This window comes from Perca flavescens, chromosome 23 (assembly GCF_004354835.1).
Source record: "Perca flavescens isolate YP-PL-M2 chromosome 23, PFLA_1.0, whole genome shotgun sequence".
NCBI classification, from domain to species: Eukaryota; Metazoa; Chordata; class Actinopteri; order Perciformes; family Percidae; genus Perca; species Perca flavescens.
In genome coordinates this window covers 13,652,659-13,668,536 of record NC_041353.1, presented here as the reverse complement: position 1 = coordinate 13,668,536, position 15,878 = coordinate 13,652,659, and the positions used below count along the sequence as shown (strand labels likewise).

Here is a 15,878-nt window from a genome sequence, read left to right as displayed (position 1 = left end):
CAGCAGTGATGTCACTGTAATGACAATACCTGGAGGATGTTCCTACATCACACTGCAGCAAGATGAGAATTTAAACAAGTGCAGGTTAGCGAAAACAAGATTTCCAGCTGCAGCACACAGTCTCTCTCTTATTATGACCATGTGTTTGAATCTACACCTCTGACAGTGACAAAAAAACAAACATTCAAAGTTTTACAAGGACAGCATAAATTGCTGGGCTGTTGTTTTGGATTGTATCAGAATGTACAACTATTAAACCATAGATTTGCTATTGCATGAAACCATATGATGCCATGCTGTTACAATCTCCATTGCTTGCCAGATGCATTGTGCAAGTATGCATAATTTGCCTCGAGGGTTAGTGCAGAGCCGCATGCCTGAAACTATAACTATATAAGCACACAGTTTTTTTACACTCACAATTTCTAAACAAAAGCTGCCAAAGTGTCTTTTAGCAAGGCACATTTCTCTCTCATGCTGACGCTCCTTGGTGCTGTACTTTTACACTACAGGTACCTTCTACTGAAATTAAAACCTTATGCAATATTCAAAAAAATATCTAGCCTTAAAGTAGTACTGTATGTTTTAGACCAGTGGGTGGCTTTCGGTGGCTTTACGTTTCTACTACAGTTTTGATCAGGCAGACTTGTCAACGCTCTAATGACGCCATCTAGATGCGACACAGGACCCATTAACTCGCATGTACGCCTACTGTACGCGTGCCTGAAGTGGAGCAGTTTGGGCTCTACACGTTTGTAGATTTTATTATATTTGATCGCTAAACCAGACGGTTTCTACAAAATGAGTTCCCAGATTACTTGTGTGGGATGGGTGGCGAAAGGCATTGCCAAGGAAACCCCAGACAAAGTAGGTTATATGTTGAGCTAGCGAACGTTAGCCGACAGGCGGCTAATTTGTCAACATGGCAAGTCATTTAAATGACCAAACCTCTAAGCCTTTTTCTTACACATTTCTTTTTGGCTTTACAGATAATGTGTCACCTTAGACTGTCAAAACAAAAACAGTCGTATAATGTAATGCAACGCATTTTGTGTAGTAACCGTAGTTACAGCTATTACATTTTAATATAATTGAAAATACCCTGAATTATGTAATGCCACAAATAGGAAATAGGCACTAGAATAATTACAAAGCTGTAGTGCCACCTATTTGTACTGTATGTATAATTAACACTGAGGTCACTAGTTAGTCACGTTTTTTTATATTATCTACAGCATTATATTTCAGTTAAAATAACTTAAATTCAAAGGGGCTTTATTGGTATGAAAGTTTCAATAACAATGTTGACAAAGCATCAATGTCACCACAGACACACCCAGTTCATAATACTGCAAGAATATCAACAATGCAATACATTCATCAGTGGTCCATAGGCTCAAAACCCATTGTTTTACCTATCGGCGATAGATAGTGACTTAACAAACTTTTATTTAAATAAAAATCTTTGAGATTACAGGTTTACGTTTTCCATTTTATTAAATTGGATGGGAAAGTTTAACAGAGTAATTTGAGAACTTAAACAATATAATTATAAGTAATTAGTGCTTGCTGTGAGTCTTTCCTTTTGACTTTTCTGATAGACAATGACCATATTAAATTCCTCTTATTAATCAGTCTACAGCTGGTTGTTTACAGCTTGACCATTATATTATCATTTGTTGTGAGCTGACTTTTCCTATGGTGACTACCCTATGTACAACTGTTTCACTAAAGACTTAGGCTAACTTGCTGTATTTAAGGTACTTACTTATTAACTAGGAAGATTTTATATCATACTGGAAATCTGAATGGGTGCTCCCCCCCTCCCCGGCAAATCGCACCCTGCTTATTTATAATACACCATCTCTCTCTTTCTTTCTTGCATCTGATCAGAGCTTGAGACACATGAGCTTACCAACTTGTTTAAGCAGAGTTTGTTATTCCATTTCAGGTTGAGTTGAGCCAAGAGGAGCTACAGCGCATCATTACTGAAGCAAAACAGGAGCTGGGGTATGTTGAAATAAAAGAATTAAAAATTACTGCAGTGATATTTTGCTGTGAGTGTGAGTGCTGAATGGAAATAAAATATTACAGCTCTTCCCCGAAAAGCTGAATCTGGTGTAATGTTTCCTGTTTTTTAATCTACTCTGCTGAATCAGGGAACTAGCAGCCGAGGATGACGAAGAGGTTGATGAAGGTATTGCATGTGAGGAGAATCCTGATAGTAATACAGCGGACGTTGCTGGAGTTTCAAAGGATGAGAATGAAGAAGGAAAGGAGGAAGATGACGAGCTAGCAGAGTATGGCCTGGATAGATATGATGAAGAGGATGCAGGTGAGGGGAACGGGTGTTTATGTCCAGTATGTGTTTACAGTATAACAAATTTCTACTCATTCTGTCTTACCTTTTGTGTCTATTCAAACATAGCTGAGAGTCTTGATCTGACTGATCCTGTATCTGTTGTTTGTCTATCTTCAATTTAGCGACCGCTAGTCTCGGTGACAGTCTGGCTGGCCTTACGGTGTTCAGCTCTAATGAGGAGGATCCTTACATCACCATCAAAGACACAGTAGGGGCACTCAATGATCACATTCATACCAATTCAGTTATGCCTGATATCAATCCCAAACATATAACTGTGAAAATCCAGATAAATAGAAGAACAAATTTGTATTCTGGTGTAGGAATGTCATTTCACAAAAACAAGTCCAATCTAGTTTTTGCTGTGGGGTGATAATTTCAATACTTATTGTATCTTGCCAAAGCAAAATTGCTTAGCTGTCTCTGTTCTTCCCTCAAGGACCAATATGAGCGAGAGGACTTCCAAATCAAGCCCAGTGACAATCTCATCCTAACCGGCAGGGCAGAGAAGGACTGTTGCAATTTGGAGATCCATGGTAAATATCCTCAGTGTGATAGGACGAGATCACAGCGAGTTTTTGGAAGACACAGGAAAATATCTTCTTTTGTTTGGATATTGTTCCAGTTTAGATTATTAGCTAAATGCATAACATATGTAAATGTAAACATATATATTGTAAACCTTTTATATTAGAGAATTCTCAAATATAAATTAAACACTTCATCTCTTTCTTTACAGTTTATAACTCCGAGGAAGACTCTCTGTATGTCCATCATGATATTCTGCTGCCAGCTTACCCACTGTGTGTGGAGTGGCTAAACTTTGACCCCAGTCCTGGAGAAGGACCTGGTAAGAAAATTCAGTTTTGCTCAGACAAACCTGTTCCTCTCCAGACCTGGCCTCGAGTAATTCATTTCTAACAACAATATTTCTCAGCATTATATCTTATCTTAAAGGGCTCATATTATGCTTTTTGGCTATTTCCCTTTCCTTTATTGTGTTATATATATTTTTTGTTCATGTTATAGGTTTACAAAGTGAAAATGCCCAAAGTCCACCCCAAAGGGACTTACCATCTCACACAGAAAACACTGTTCACAAACTGCTCCAAACTGCTCTATTGTAGTCCAGTCTTTACTTCCGTGACAAACGTGCATCACTTTGTAACGTTATAATGCTCACCTAGCTGCTAGCTTAGCACGCCCTCATACTCTGGTTCTTAATGGCTAGTAGTCCTTACCTAGCTACTGCGCATGTGCGACTCCTAAAGATGGAACAGAAGTGAGATGTCTCACTCAGTAGCTAAAACAGAGAGCTCAACACACAGGGGGAAAAGAGGAGCTGCAGCAATGCACAGTAAAAATATGGTGTTTTTTGAAAATTGAACCATGTAAACCTATTTTGGTACAACCTCTAAATACAATTATGAACCTGAAAATGAGCATAATATGAGCACTTCAAAGTTATAGTGCGTAGTTTCTGTCTCCCCCATGAGGAATTCTAAGTAATGACAACAATTCTGTCGGTGCATCCACATGACACAAGCCTTCCGTGAACGCTTTACCTCCACCTCTCCTCCACACAGTGGCTAGTAGCCAAGGAAGACACAGACGATTAAAAAAAAAAACATGATGGACTCTTTAGAAGCGGTCATTATCTTTACTCTAGTTGCCAGTGTAAAAGTTGCCGGACAACACCAATTTGTGGAGCTGATAGTCTTAATTAGCTTTGTAGCAACTCGTTTGGCAATGGCTTAAATGTAACGGCCGTTCATTATTATGAAAAAGTTACGCACCAAAGGTTTAAGATAACACAAAACTAGTATCTAAGTATCTAATCTGATATTTTTAATGTGCACCACTGTGCTTACCTGACCATGTTCTGCTCTGTACGCTTACTCCAGGTAACTACGCCGCTGTGGGCAACATGACTCCTCAGATAGATGTGTGGGACCTGGATGTGGTGGACTGCTTAGAGCCAGCCTTCTCTCTGGGGAGCAAAAAAGCCTCCAAGAAGAAAAAGAAGGGGAAGAAGGTACAAGCCTGTTCTTAGACTGTCTTATACAAGCATATGCATGCTGAGAGTGAGATCTGATAAAGTAAATTTAAAGGAGACATATCATTTCATATTTCATATCATTTCATGTTCATTCTTGTACTTTTTTTGTTTCTAGAACATATTTACATGCAAAAACAAATTGTTCTCATACTGTATGTCTGAATATACCTGTATTTACCCTCTGTCTGAAACGCTGCGTTTTAGTGCCTGTCTCTTTAAGCCCTGCTACAGAAAAGCCCAGTCTGCTCTGATTGGCATGCAAGAAAAATATGGCACACTTTTGCAAAGCTAGTTCTCAAGCCATGAGTGGAGATACTCAGATGTGGGACGGTAGGCAATATTCTAATGGGAAGGGGAGCCAAATCTGAATGGCCTTTTCTGATTGATTGAGGCAGCTCACAAAAATCTGACTGTGTTGTCTTATTTCACAGTTAGTGGGTTGGTAGGCACTGAAAAAGTGAGAAAATGTTTGTTTTTGCTTTTTCCAAAGTTTTAAATTGTTAAATTCTTCTTCTACACATTTTCAGCGCTTATTTCTACGTCCCATATTTTATGACATAAAACAAAAATTTAAAACGGGTCAATTTGATTTGATTTAAAAAAAGGTTTATTTTTGACACCCTTGATAGAAGACATGTTTGTCCTGCTCCCCTGCATTATTGGTTATTCTTAATCATCTATTATTACTCCTTGGTTAGATATCATTAACACATTGCTCCCTGTTCTGGTTGATGCTAGGGGGCAGCGGCAGAGCCGGTTGAGGGGCACACAGATGCAGTGCTGGATTTATCCTGGAACAAACTAGTCCGGTCAGTATTCTGAGGCTGATACATTGCAAAACGGTATTAGAAAAAGGTTATCAAAAAATGCCCCTAATGCCAGTCAGGTGTACATGTAGTTGTATAGACTTTTTTTAATTTGACCCTTGTATGTTGTGCTGAGATTTTATACACCATTTTGATTTGAATTTTGATGCACCATAACTGTGTATGTGTGCACTTATGCAACTCAAATTCATTATTTTACAGTAAAACAAATCCACCTTCTCTTACTTAGAAATGTGTTGGCCAGTGGATCAGCAGATGAAACAGTTATCTTGTGGGATCTTACTCAAGGCAAACCAGCCACAACTCTGCGCAGGCACACTGATAAGGTATTTAAAAGGGACCTTCAGTATTTTTCAACCTGCACCCTATTTTTCCATGTTTTTGTGCTAAAGTGACTAACAGTGACAATAATTATCAGCCACGAAACAATTGGGAAATTACGCACTGTCAATGTACGTCCACTAAAAGCGTCTTGTCATTATCCGTATCTGACTATATTATGGAAATGACCCTACAGAGAATTATCTAAATATTCAGCCATGACATTGAAAATCATTTAGATGACACTAAGCTACGCTTTCTGTACTCCAACACAACAAACTCTTCCCGGGCACTCCTCTCTCCAACTCACTCCGCTGTCTTCCGGCAACAGGTCACCTCTCACGAGATTTCAGAATGAGACTTCTCCTTTAGCGAGATTTGTTAGACACAATAAGAAACAGACCGGCTCAAGCGGAAGGTAAAGAAAAACATCTAATTTCTCTGTAGGGTCCTTTCCATAATGTTGTCAGATATATTATAATAACAATTTGAGCTTTACAGTGGCAAAAACAAGCTTTTAGTGGATGTACATTTATCGTTAGTAATTGCCCCATAGGATTATATTGCAGTTGCAGGGCTCTCGCTCAATCCTGGACCAATTTCAAAAAATTGCTGTCAACGTTGGTCACTTCAGAAAATAGGGTCCAGGTTGAAAAATACCAACGTTCCCCTTTAATGAGACAAAATATTTAAATAATGGATGTAATTCAATGTATTGTTGGTATTACATCCTCAGAATTTGCAGCCTTCAGCTTCTGGAAAACCTTTTTTGTTTTATCTTTCAGGTTCAGACGTTATCATTCCACCCATTTGAGGCACAGACTCTGATATCAGGATCATATGACAAGTAAGTGTAATCTATTATTATCGTTAGTTTATAGAATGAGGTGAAAGGGAAAAAAACTGAAGATTTTCTTTTCAGGACAGCTGTCCTGTTTGACTGCCGTAGTCCAGACAACAGCAATCGGACCTGGAGGTTTAGTGGTCAGGTGGAGCGTCTGACCTGGGACCACTTTTCACCGTGCAACTTCCTGGTATGTAATCATATTCTTCTGTTCCTATTCTAAAGTGCTCATACTATGCTTTTTGGCTTTTCCCTTTCCTTTATTGTGTTATATATCTATTTGTTCACGTTATAGGTTTACAAAGTGAAAAAGCCCAAAGTCCACCCCAAAGGGACTTACCATCTCCAACAGAAGTTGGTGCTCCAAACAGCTCTATTGTAGTCCAGCCTTTTACTTCTGTGACAAACGTGCGTCACTTTGTAACACGCGTTATAATGCTCGCCTAGCTGCTAGCGTGGCACGCCCTCATGCTCTGCAACTGACTAGCTAGATGTGCTGACCTAGCTACTGCGCATGTGTGACTCCCAACAAAGATGGAACAGAAATGAGATGTCTCACTCTGTAGCTAAAACAGAGAGCTCAACACACAGGGGGAAAAGAGGAGCTGCAGCAATGTGCAGTACAACAAAAATATGTTTTTTTTATTTATTTTTTTATTAAACCATATAAACCTATTCTGGTACAACCTCTAACTACAATTATGAAACTGAAAATGAGCATAATATGAGCACTTTAAAGGAAATAATCCATCCACATTGCTTTTTAATTTTTAAGCTTTAGCAGTTGTAAATAATGATGATATTGCTGGTGTGTATGTTTTATGGACATAGTGCAATAAACCTTGTTTGTCCCTTTTGTGCTATTGCTCTCACAAGCTCAGCGGTTAACTTGAGTGTGTGTTGGTTGTGTTTCAGGCCAGCACAGAGGATGGATTTGTCTACTGTCTGGACGCACGCTCGGATAAACCTGTTTTCACCCTGAAGGCTCATGATGCAGAAGTGTCAGGTGTGTGTGTGTGTGCGTGCGTGCATGTGTGTATTCATTATTTAAACAGCACAAATGATTTGGCACTTGTTGTTTCTCTACTGTGTGTTGAGTCACTTAGGGATGATGAAATGATGAAATGATGGGTTTACATTGTTGGTACATACCAGAGAACGTGCAACAACTTGTGGCTTCTTTATTTTTAGTCAATCCTTGAAAACATTTTGGTGAGCACAGTAAGTAACACCCAATGGAGCCAGCGAGGCCCGTCCTCTTACATGATTTCCACCGTGTAATTTGCAATTAGGTGCTTCTCCGTGAACCATCACCTTATCGTGGTGGAGAGGTTTGTGTGTCTCTGTGAACCTGAGGGCTGTGTTGTCTGGAGCTTTGTGCTCCTGGTAGGGTCTCCCAAGGCAAAGTGGTCTCAGGTGAGGGGCCAGACAAAGAATGGTTCAAAAACCCCAATGAAGAAGCAAGGTAGAGATGGAGTGACCCTGCCGGAGGAAGCCGGGGCCCCGTCTGGAGCCAGGCCCAGACGGGCGGGCTCGTCGGCGAGCGCCTGGTGGCGGGTTTGCCACGGAGCCCGGCGGGCACAGCCCGAACAAGCTACGTGGCTCCCATCTCTCCAGCCCATGGGCCCACCACCTGTGGGAGGAACCGTTGGGGTCGGGTGCGATGCCACATGGGTGGCAGTGAAGGTCAGGGGCCTCGGCGGACCAGACCCGGGCGGCAGACGCTGGCTCTGGGGACGTGGAACGTCACCTCTCTGTGGGGAAGGAGCCGGAACTGGTGCGGGAGGTGGAGCGCTACCGGTTAGATCTGGTGGGGCTTACCTCTACGCACAGTCTCGGTTCTGGAACCATACTCCTGGATAGGGGTTGGACTCTTTTTCTTCTCCGGAGTTGCCCAGGGTGTGAGGCGCCGGGCGGGTGTGGGGATACTCACAAGCCCCGGCTGGCGCCGCTGTGTTGGAGTTTACCCGGTGGACGAGAGGGTCGCCTCCCTCGCCTGCGGGTTGTGGGGGGAAAACTCTGACTGTTGTTTGTGCATATGCACCAAACAGGAGTTCGGAGTATTCGGCCTTCTTGGAGACCTTGACTGGAGTCCTGCATGGGGCTCCAGGGGGACTCCATTGTTATGCTGGGGACTTCAACGCACACGTGGGCAATGATGGAGACACCTGGAGGCGTGATTGGGAGGAACGGCCTCCTGATCTAAACCAGAGTGGTTGTTTGTTGTTGGACTTCTGTGCTAGTCATGGATTGTCTATAACGAACACCATGTTCGAACATAGGGATGCTCATAAGTGTACCTGGTACCAGAGCACCCTAGGCCGAAGGTCAATGATCGATTTCATAATTGTTTCATCTGATCTGAGGCCGTATGTTTTGGACACTTTCGGGTGAAGAGAGGGGCAGAGCTGTCAACCGATCACCATCTGGTGGTGAGTTGGGTCAGGGGTGGGGAAGACTCTGGACAGACCTGGTAAGCCCAAACGTGTAGTGCGGGTAAATTGGGAACGTCTGGAGGAGGCCCCTGTCCGACAGACTTTCAACTCACACCTCCGGGCGGAGCTTTTCGTGCATCCCTGTGGAGGCTGGGGGCATTGAACCCGAGTGGACAATGTTCAAAGTTTCCATTGCTGAAGCTGCGGCGAGGAGCTGTGGTCTTAGGATCTTAGGTGCCTCAAGGGGCGGTAACCCACGAACACCGTGGTGGACACCAGTGGTCAGGGAAGCCGTCCGACTGAAGAAGGAGTCCTTCCGGGATATGTTATCTCGGAGGACTCCGGAGGCAGTTGCAGGGTACCGAAGGGCCCGAAGGGCTGCAGCCTCTGCCGTGAAAGAGGCAAAGCAGCGGGTGTGGGAGAAGTTTGGAGAAGACATGGAGAAGGACTTTCGGTCGGCACCAAAGTGTTTCTGGAAAACTGTTCGCCACCTCAGGAGGGGGAAGGGGGAACCATCCAAGCTGTGTACAGTAAGGATGGGACACTGTTGACCTCCACTGAGGAGGTAATAGGGGCGGTGGAGGGAGCACTTTGAGGAACTCCTGAATCCGACTAATACGCCCTCTATGTTAGAGGCAGAGCTGGAGGATAACGGGGATTGTCGTCGATTTCCCAGGCGGAAGTCACTGATGTAGTCAAACAACTACACAGTGGCAAAGCCCGGGGATTGATGAGATCCGTCCAGAAATGCTCAAGGCTCTGGGTGTGGAGGGGTTGTCCTGGTTGACACGCCTCTTCAACATTGCGTGGAAGTCTGGGACGGTGCCAAAGGAGTGGCAGACTGGGGTGGTGGTTCCTCTTTTTAAAAAGGGGGACCAGAGGGTGTGTGCCAATTATAGGGGTATCACACTTCTCAGCCTCCCTGGTAAAGTCTACTCCAAGGTGCTGGAAAGGAGGGTTCGGCCGATAGTCGAACCTCGGGTTGAGGAGGAACAATGCGGATTCCGTCCTGGTCGTGGAACAACGGACCAGCTCTTCACTCTCGCAAGGATCCTGGAGGGAGCCTGGGAGTATGCCCAACCGGTCTACATGTGTTTTGTGGATTTGGAGAAGGCGTATGACCGGGTCCCCCGGAGATACTGTGGGAGGTGCTGCGGGAGTATGGGGTGAGGGGGTCTACTCAGGGCCATCCAATCTCTGTATGACCAAAGTGAGAGCTGTGTCCGGGTTCTCGGTAGTAAGTCGGACTCGTTTCAGGTGAGGGTTGGCCTCCGCCAGGGCTGCGCTTTGTCACCAATCCTGTTTGTAATATTTATGGACAGGATATCGAGGCGTGGTCGGGGTGGGGAGGGGTTGCAGTTTGGTGGGCTGGGGATCTCATCGCTGCTCTTTGCAGATGATGTGGTCCTGATGGCATCATCGGCCTGCGACCTTCAGCACTCACTGGATCGGTTCGCAACCGAGTGTCAAGCGGTTGGGATGAGGATCAGCACCTCTAAATCGGAGGCCATGGTTCTCAGCAGGAAACCCGATGGAATGCCTTCTCCAGGTAGGGAATGAGTCCTTACCCCAAGTGAAGGAGTTCAAGTACCTTGGGGTTTTGTTCGCGAGTGAGGGGACAATGGAGCGGGAGATTGGTCGGAGAATCGGGCGCAGCGGGTGCGGTATTGCATTCAATCTATCGCACCGTTGGACGAAAAGAGAGCTGAGCCAGAAGGCAAAGCTCTCGATCTACCGGTCAGTTTTCGTTCCTACCCTCACCTATGGTCATGAAGGCTGGGTCATGACCGAAAGAACGAGATCCAGGGTACAAGCGGCGAAATGGGTTTCCTCAGGAGGGTGGCTGGCGTCTCCCTTAGAGATAGGGTGAGAAGCTCAGTCATCCGTGAGGAGCTCGGAGTAGAGCCGCTGCTCCTTTGCGTCGAAAGGAGCCAGTTGAGGTGGTTCGGGCATCTGGTAAGGATGCCCCCTGGGCGCCTCCCTAGGGAGGTGTTCCAGGCACGTCCAGCTGGGAGGAGGCCTCGGGGAAGACCCAGGACTAGGTGGAGGGATTATATCTCCAACCTGGCCTGGGAACGCCTCGGGATCCCCCAGTCGGAGCTGGTTAATGTTGCTCGGGAAAGGGAAGTTTGGGGTCCCCTGCTGGAGCTGCTCCCCCCGCGACCCGACACCGGATAAGCGGACGAAGATGGATGGATGGATGGATGGTGAACTGTCTGTGAAATCTTGAATACACCTGCTCCTGTGAATTGTTGATGGACAACAAAGCGCCCTGCTTTGGTTATAAGTTTACTTCATGGTGGAATAAATGTGTTTTAAAAGGCACATTGACTGTACAATAAAAGAAAATCGCATCTAAACATTTCTGCAGGTTTGGACCTCAGCAGCCAAATTAAAGGATGCCTGGTCACCTCATCAGCTGACAAACACGTCAAGATTTGGGACATTTTGGGCAACAAGCCCAACCTGGTGCACTCACGGGATATGAAAATGGTAAGAACTTGCATGAGCGTGTAGATCTCGGATCCTTTCACTCCAATCCGTTCTAGAATTATTTTGTTTGTGGTTGTTGAAAGAGTCAAAACAACTACCTTCCCCACCTGTGAACAGGGTGTGCTGTTCTGTGCATCATGTTGCCCTGACCTGCCCTTCATCTATGCCTTCGGGGGACAAAGGGATGGCTTGCGAGTTTGGGATATAAGTGATGTTGCAGCAGGTATGGTTTCTTTCTTTCCTTCCATACAATGTGTGCAGTTCACTGAAATCATATTTAAAGTTAAATTATTGTCTCTACACAGTTCACCACTGACCTTTTTATTTATAAATTCAGTTAAATTAATAATGCTCACATGCTGTTATGATTGTTTGTTTCTAGTGGTTGGGGTGTTTGGCAGTCGAGAGCGCTTGGTGGCGAACACGGGATCCCAGGCATCCAGCACTGCAGCCACAGCAGAGATGGAAGTATCCTAGTCACACTCAGATGCATCAACAGCCTGTTAACATGAATAAACTCAACTGCTCCGCTTGTTGCGGTGTTCCTCATAGTGCAGTAGTTCAAGGGGTAAGGTGAATAAATTAAGCTGCATTCCTGAAGGATTTGAATGGTTTGCCAGAGTGCTAACTGGACCTAAAATACCTGAAAACGTGTTCAGCTTGTCTCTCTGCAAAGACAACAACAGTAGCTTTGCAAACTCAAAAATGTGTAAAGGAAAAAGAGGTTGTTGTTTTTTTATATTCATATTACTGAATATTTCCAAGGATTTGTTTTAGATGTTCATGTTAAAGCAGTGATTTGAATATTTGAATTGTTTATATTACTTTGAGATCTCTTTCAGTTTGCCTTTCTTTGTACATTTACAAATGTAATATGCTACTAAAACTATTTTCACATGAATTATTGCATACATGGGTTTCCTGGTAATGAATGGTAAAATTAAATATCAAAATAAGTCTGTGTACTCACATCTGGCCAAAGTATTGAAAGATAATAGACTCATCAAAATGCTGCATATTCAATAAATAAATACAGTGTATAAAATGTGTAAAATATTTTGTTATTTGGAAATTTGCAACCCTCAGATCAGTGGTGGACTCAGGCTGTCTTAGGGGAATGGGTGGAAATAAAAAAGGCACCAGCTGCATGCGGTGTGGCACCAGCACACAGGTACAGGCACTTTATTATGTTTTCTCCATTTAAGGGCACCCTACAGGGCACTGCAGGGTGCCTGCAGAGGTCCAGTAGAATTGCGTCTCCCGGTACCTACGTTACTGCAGAAAAATGAGTACTGTTACGCAGGGTGCGATTTGCCGGGGGGGATGCATGGGATTTCCCCCTTTCTGGTCCACATATCCTTGCCTCGGCTTAATTATTTTTATCCCTGATGGGGACAAAACGATTCCCCCCTCAAACTAATCATACTTTGTGCTGCACCGTGCTAACCTCACCTGGATCGCAGATGTAGTAACTCCAGTCAGGATTCAAAGTGTATATCCAACACAACAAACCTCATAGACTAAAAGAAACTTCTACATATTTACCAAGGTCATTAGACAAAATAAAATACTTGATGGTAGGGCATCATTTGTGCATTATAAAGAGGGAATATATTTTGTGTTAGACCGAAAATGCTGTCTGACAGAGTTTGTATCATACTATAACTTTTGCTTGGAAAGTAGTAACTTCTCCATATTCACCAAGGTTATTAGTTATGATCTGATGGCCTTTACCATCATAGTGGATGATGCACGAGGTACATAAGAAATAAGAATGGACAAAACTCTTAAATATGTTTTGTTTAAATACAGCTTTTAAATAACACAAAAGAAGTGAATCGTTTGTTTAAGCATATAGTGTATTACAAAAATAGTGTTTATTAGGGAAAAGGTTGGCATGGTATGACTGCTGGTCGTTTGAAAAGTGGAACAAAAATTATGTCGTCTGAGTGCTAGGACGGAAATATTATAGTGGTGCACACCCGAAATTAATTCAGCATGGCGTCAAGTCATTTGTGCAAGCTTCACAGTCTCTTAACGCGACTTTCTAACGGTTCCACACTACTACGTGTACAAAGTAAGTTGTGTTTTTTTATCATTTTGTCAGGTATTTGCTGGACGTCATATTAGTTTACCGTTTATAACCTTTAGCGCAACGGTGGTGGGAGTATAAGCTAACAGAGGCTAACCTTGAGAGTATGTTTAGTAGGTAAACACTTTGATTTGGCTAGCGCTACTTTTGTTTCCACTGTAAAAACCGTATTTTCTGTTTAAAAATAACAAACAAAAAATTCGCAAGCGGGCGCCATGACTGTCATGTTTTCCTCGAGTCAAATTTGACCCGTTTTCATAGTTTCTACATCAGAAATATGGCTTTCTTTTCAACCAAATTCCCCAAAAATAACATGGATGGTTCCATCCGCTAATTGATGATCACTACTTGTATGGTCTACCCGGGTGAAAATCTGTGATCATCTATAAACATATGTTTCACCGACCTTAACTATTAGCCAAGATCATTCCTACTTCTGCTCATTTTACTCAAAAATGACCGATACTTTCATGTAAATTATGTTTATTCACCATCAATTCCACAAAGAAATGTAAAACTAGTGGGAACAACGTATTAAGTTGGCTAAAAAGATATAACATACAATTGGGTAATCATTGAGAGGCTACTTTATGCTTTATAAACAGGCAAACCGAACCGGAGGACAACAAGTGCATGGTTGAAGGGAAGACAATACGAGGGTTAAGAACATTAACGGTGGTCTGCAGGGGTTCATGCTTTCAAATGCGATGTATAATTTCTAGCTAAGATAAGTTGAAATGTGTCCTGCTAACTATTTTAATTGCAAAAGTGTCTGTCTCACCCGTTTGGTTTTCTGTTGCAGCATGTGTGGTGCCAATTCGACAGAAGTCCAGTGTCACTGGTCCTTCACTTGATGGCCCGAACTGGTAGGCTATGTTAAGAGTTGAAACGTTTGAATTCAAAATAAGTAAAGAGTGCACCTAGTCCCATTTAGTCTACTCTAGTTATGGCACCAAGTCTCGTTTAAACCTATTATGACTATTTTTATCAACAAATAGTACATTTTTAGCTAATTATTAACTGTATTACACAAAATTAGAGGTCAAGTTGCAGATTGCGCAAAGTTTAAATTTTTTATTATCAATGCATAACAATAACAAAAGCAGTCGTTGTCACTGAAAATCTTGGGTCTCAGCTGGGTCCCTCCAACAGTGCTAATTACATATGTATAAAAAGATAATCACAAACAAACTTAAAAAAAAAAAAAAAAACTAAATGAGAAAAAATGTCATAAATGTGTGGAAGACATCCATACAGAGGTGTAAACAGTTGTAACACAGAATGTAAAACTACATGAAGTGATGGTTTCAGGTAGCCTAGAAATCTAGACTCCCCTAGTGGCAGCAAATTTATTTGGCAGCCAGGGGGGGTCTAGGCACTCTCCGTTGACTTTCAAGCTGCAAAAACCAAATTTTGGTCAGGCCAATCACATTATGTATAGAGTCGGTGGGCGGGGCTTACGGCTGCTGCTGCTGGGAACAGCGGACTTCTGGAAGACTTGGAGTTAAGCTTTTCTTTGATAAAAGAACGGCACAGAAATCATTCTTAAAAAAGGAAGATGTGTTCGGAGTTCTGCCGACCGGATACAGCAAAAGTTTAATCTATCAACTAGCTTCTCTTCCTTCTTCGTTGCTCTGCCTGGTTGTAGCGCTATCCTATTACGTGCAGAGGGAATTTGAAAGACAACCGTTTATCCCGCCCCTCGGATTGAGCTCCGTCAATGGTGAGTTCCCAGACCCTACATCTGGATGTGGGTCTGGCTTGTCAGGCTAGGTTTCTGGTTAAAGTGACATGCGATGAGCTCAGAACTCAAAAAGTTCTAGTCATATGGTGAGGGACCAGATGAAGCGGTACCGTCTGCCGGACGGCAGCATGATGATTTGGGTCTCTGATTATCCTGTTGGCCGCCTTCTTACATCGCTGGGTGTAGAGGTCCCCCATAGATGGCAGCTCTGTATTGGTGATGTGCTAAGAAGTTTAATGAAGTGGAGCAAAGTTGCTGCACCTTGGTTATCAGGAGGTTCTCACTATTTTGTAATTAATATTTGGTTGTGCTGTATAAATGTAAGTGTGGGGACACACTGGTAGTTTTTTAAACTGCTAAATTATGCTAGCTGTGTACTTGGCCTGTCTGCAAATTATTATAGTTATTGTGAACCAAATAAATGAAGAAGAAACATAATGTATATATGTAAATAAGTTTGGTTATAATCAGGACAATAACCTAATTTTCTTGAATTTAGCAATGTGGAAATTGGTGTGACCTCAGACGGGAAAACCATAGTGTGCTACCATCCTACTGTCGACATTCCCTATGAGTTTACCCAGGTAAGAGAGTGCTCTCTAGCCTTATGCGGTATATATCAATGTCAGTTGTCACATTATCTATTATTTCTACCAAAGAGAGAAAGCGGAAGCTCTGTGCTTTAAAATAAATAAATAGGG

General features: G+C 43.0%; 2 protein-coding genes across 2 annotated transcripts in view; both read left to right on the top strand.

The window, feature by feature from the left end:
* Window positions 1–661: 661 nt before the first annotated feature.
* On the top strand, window positions 662–12,388 carry pwp1 (PWP1 homolog, endonuclein). Its single transcript, XM_028570780.1, has 15 exons — window positions 662–867; window positions 1,952–2,010; window positions 2,160–2,335; window positions 2,485–2,570; window positions 2,802–2,898; window positions 3,102–3,212; window positions 4,267–4,397; window positions 5,160–5,230; window positions 5,478–5,574; window positions 6,355–6,416; window positions 6,492–6,603; window positions 7,329–7,419; window positions 11,220–11,341; window positions 11,459–11,564; window positions 11,724–12,388. The coding sequence occupies exons 1-15, from the start codon at window positions 802–804 to the stop codon at window positions 11,816–11,818; spliced, it is 1,482 nt and encodes a 493-aa protein (XP_028426581.1). The 5' UTR covers window positions 662–801; the 3' UTR covers window positions 11,819–12,388.
* An 875-nt stretch (window positions 12,389–13,263) lies between these two features.
* Window positions 13,264–15,878, top strand: part of mrpl42 (mitochondrial ribosomal protein L42) — a 6,924-nt gene continuing 4,309 nt past the window's right edge. Inside the window, exons 1-3 of the mRNA XM_028570813.1 lie at window positions 13,264–13,418; window positions 14,236–14,299; window positions 15,677–15,761. Coding sequence (XP_028426614.1) covers window positions 13,340–13,418; window positions 14,236–14,299; window positions 15,677–15,761 — 228 coding nt within the window. The 5' untranslated portion in view covers window positions 13,264–13,339. The remainder of the gene's footprint in view (window positions 13,419–14,235; window positions 14,300–15,676; window positions 15,762–15,878) is intronic.

Excerpts from the sequence above, each read along its gene's own strand:
- pwp1 (XM_028570780.1), top strand. The coding sequence starts at position 802 with ATGAGTTCCCAGATTACTTGTGTGGGATGGGTGGCGAAAGGCATTGCC. Across the intron at positions 6,604-7,328 it reads TTTCACCGTGCAACTTCCTG|GCCAGCACAGAGGATGGATT; the intron begins GTATGTAATCAT and ends GTTGTGTTTCAG. Across the intron at positions 11,565-11,723 it reads TATAAGTGATGTTGCAGCAG|TGGTTGGGGTGTTTGGCAGT; the intron begins GTATGGTTTCTT and ends GTTTGTTTCTAG.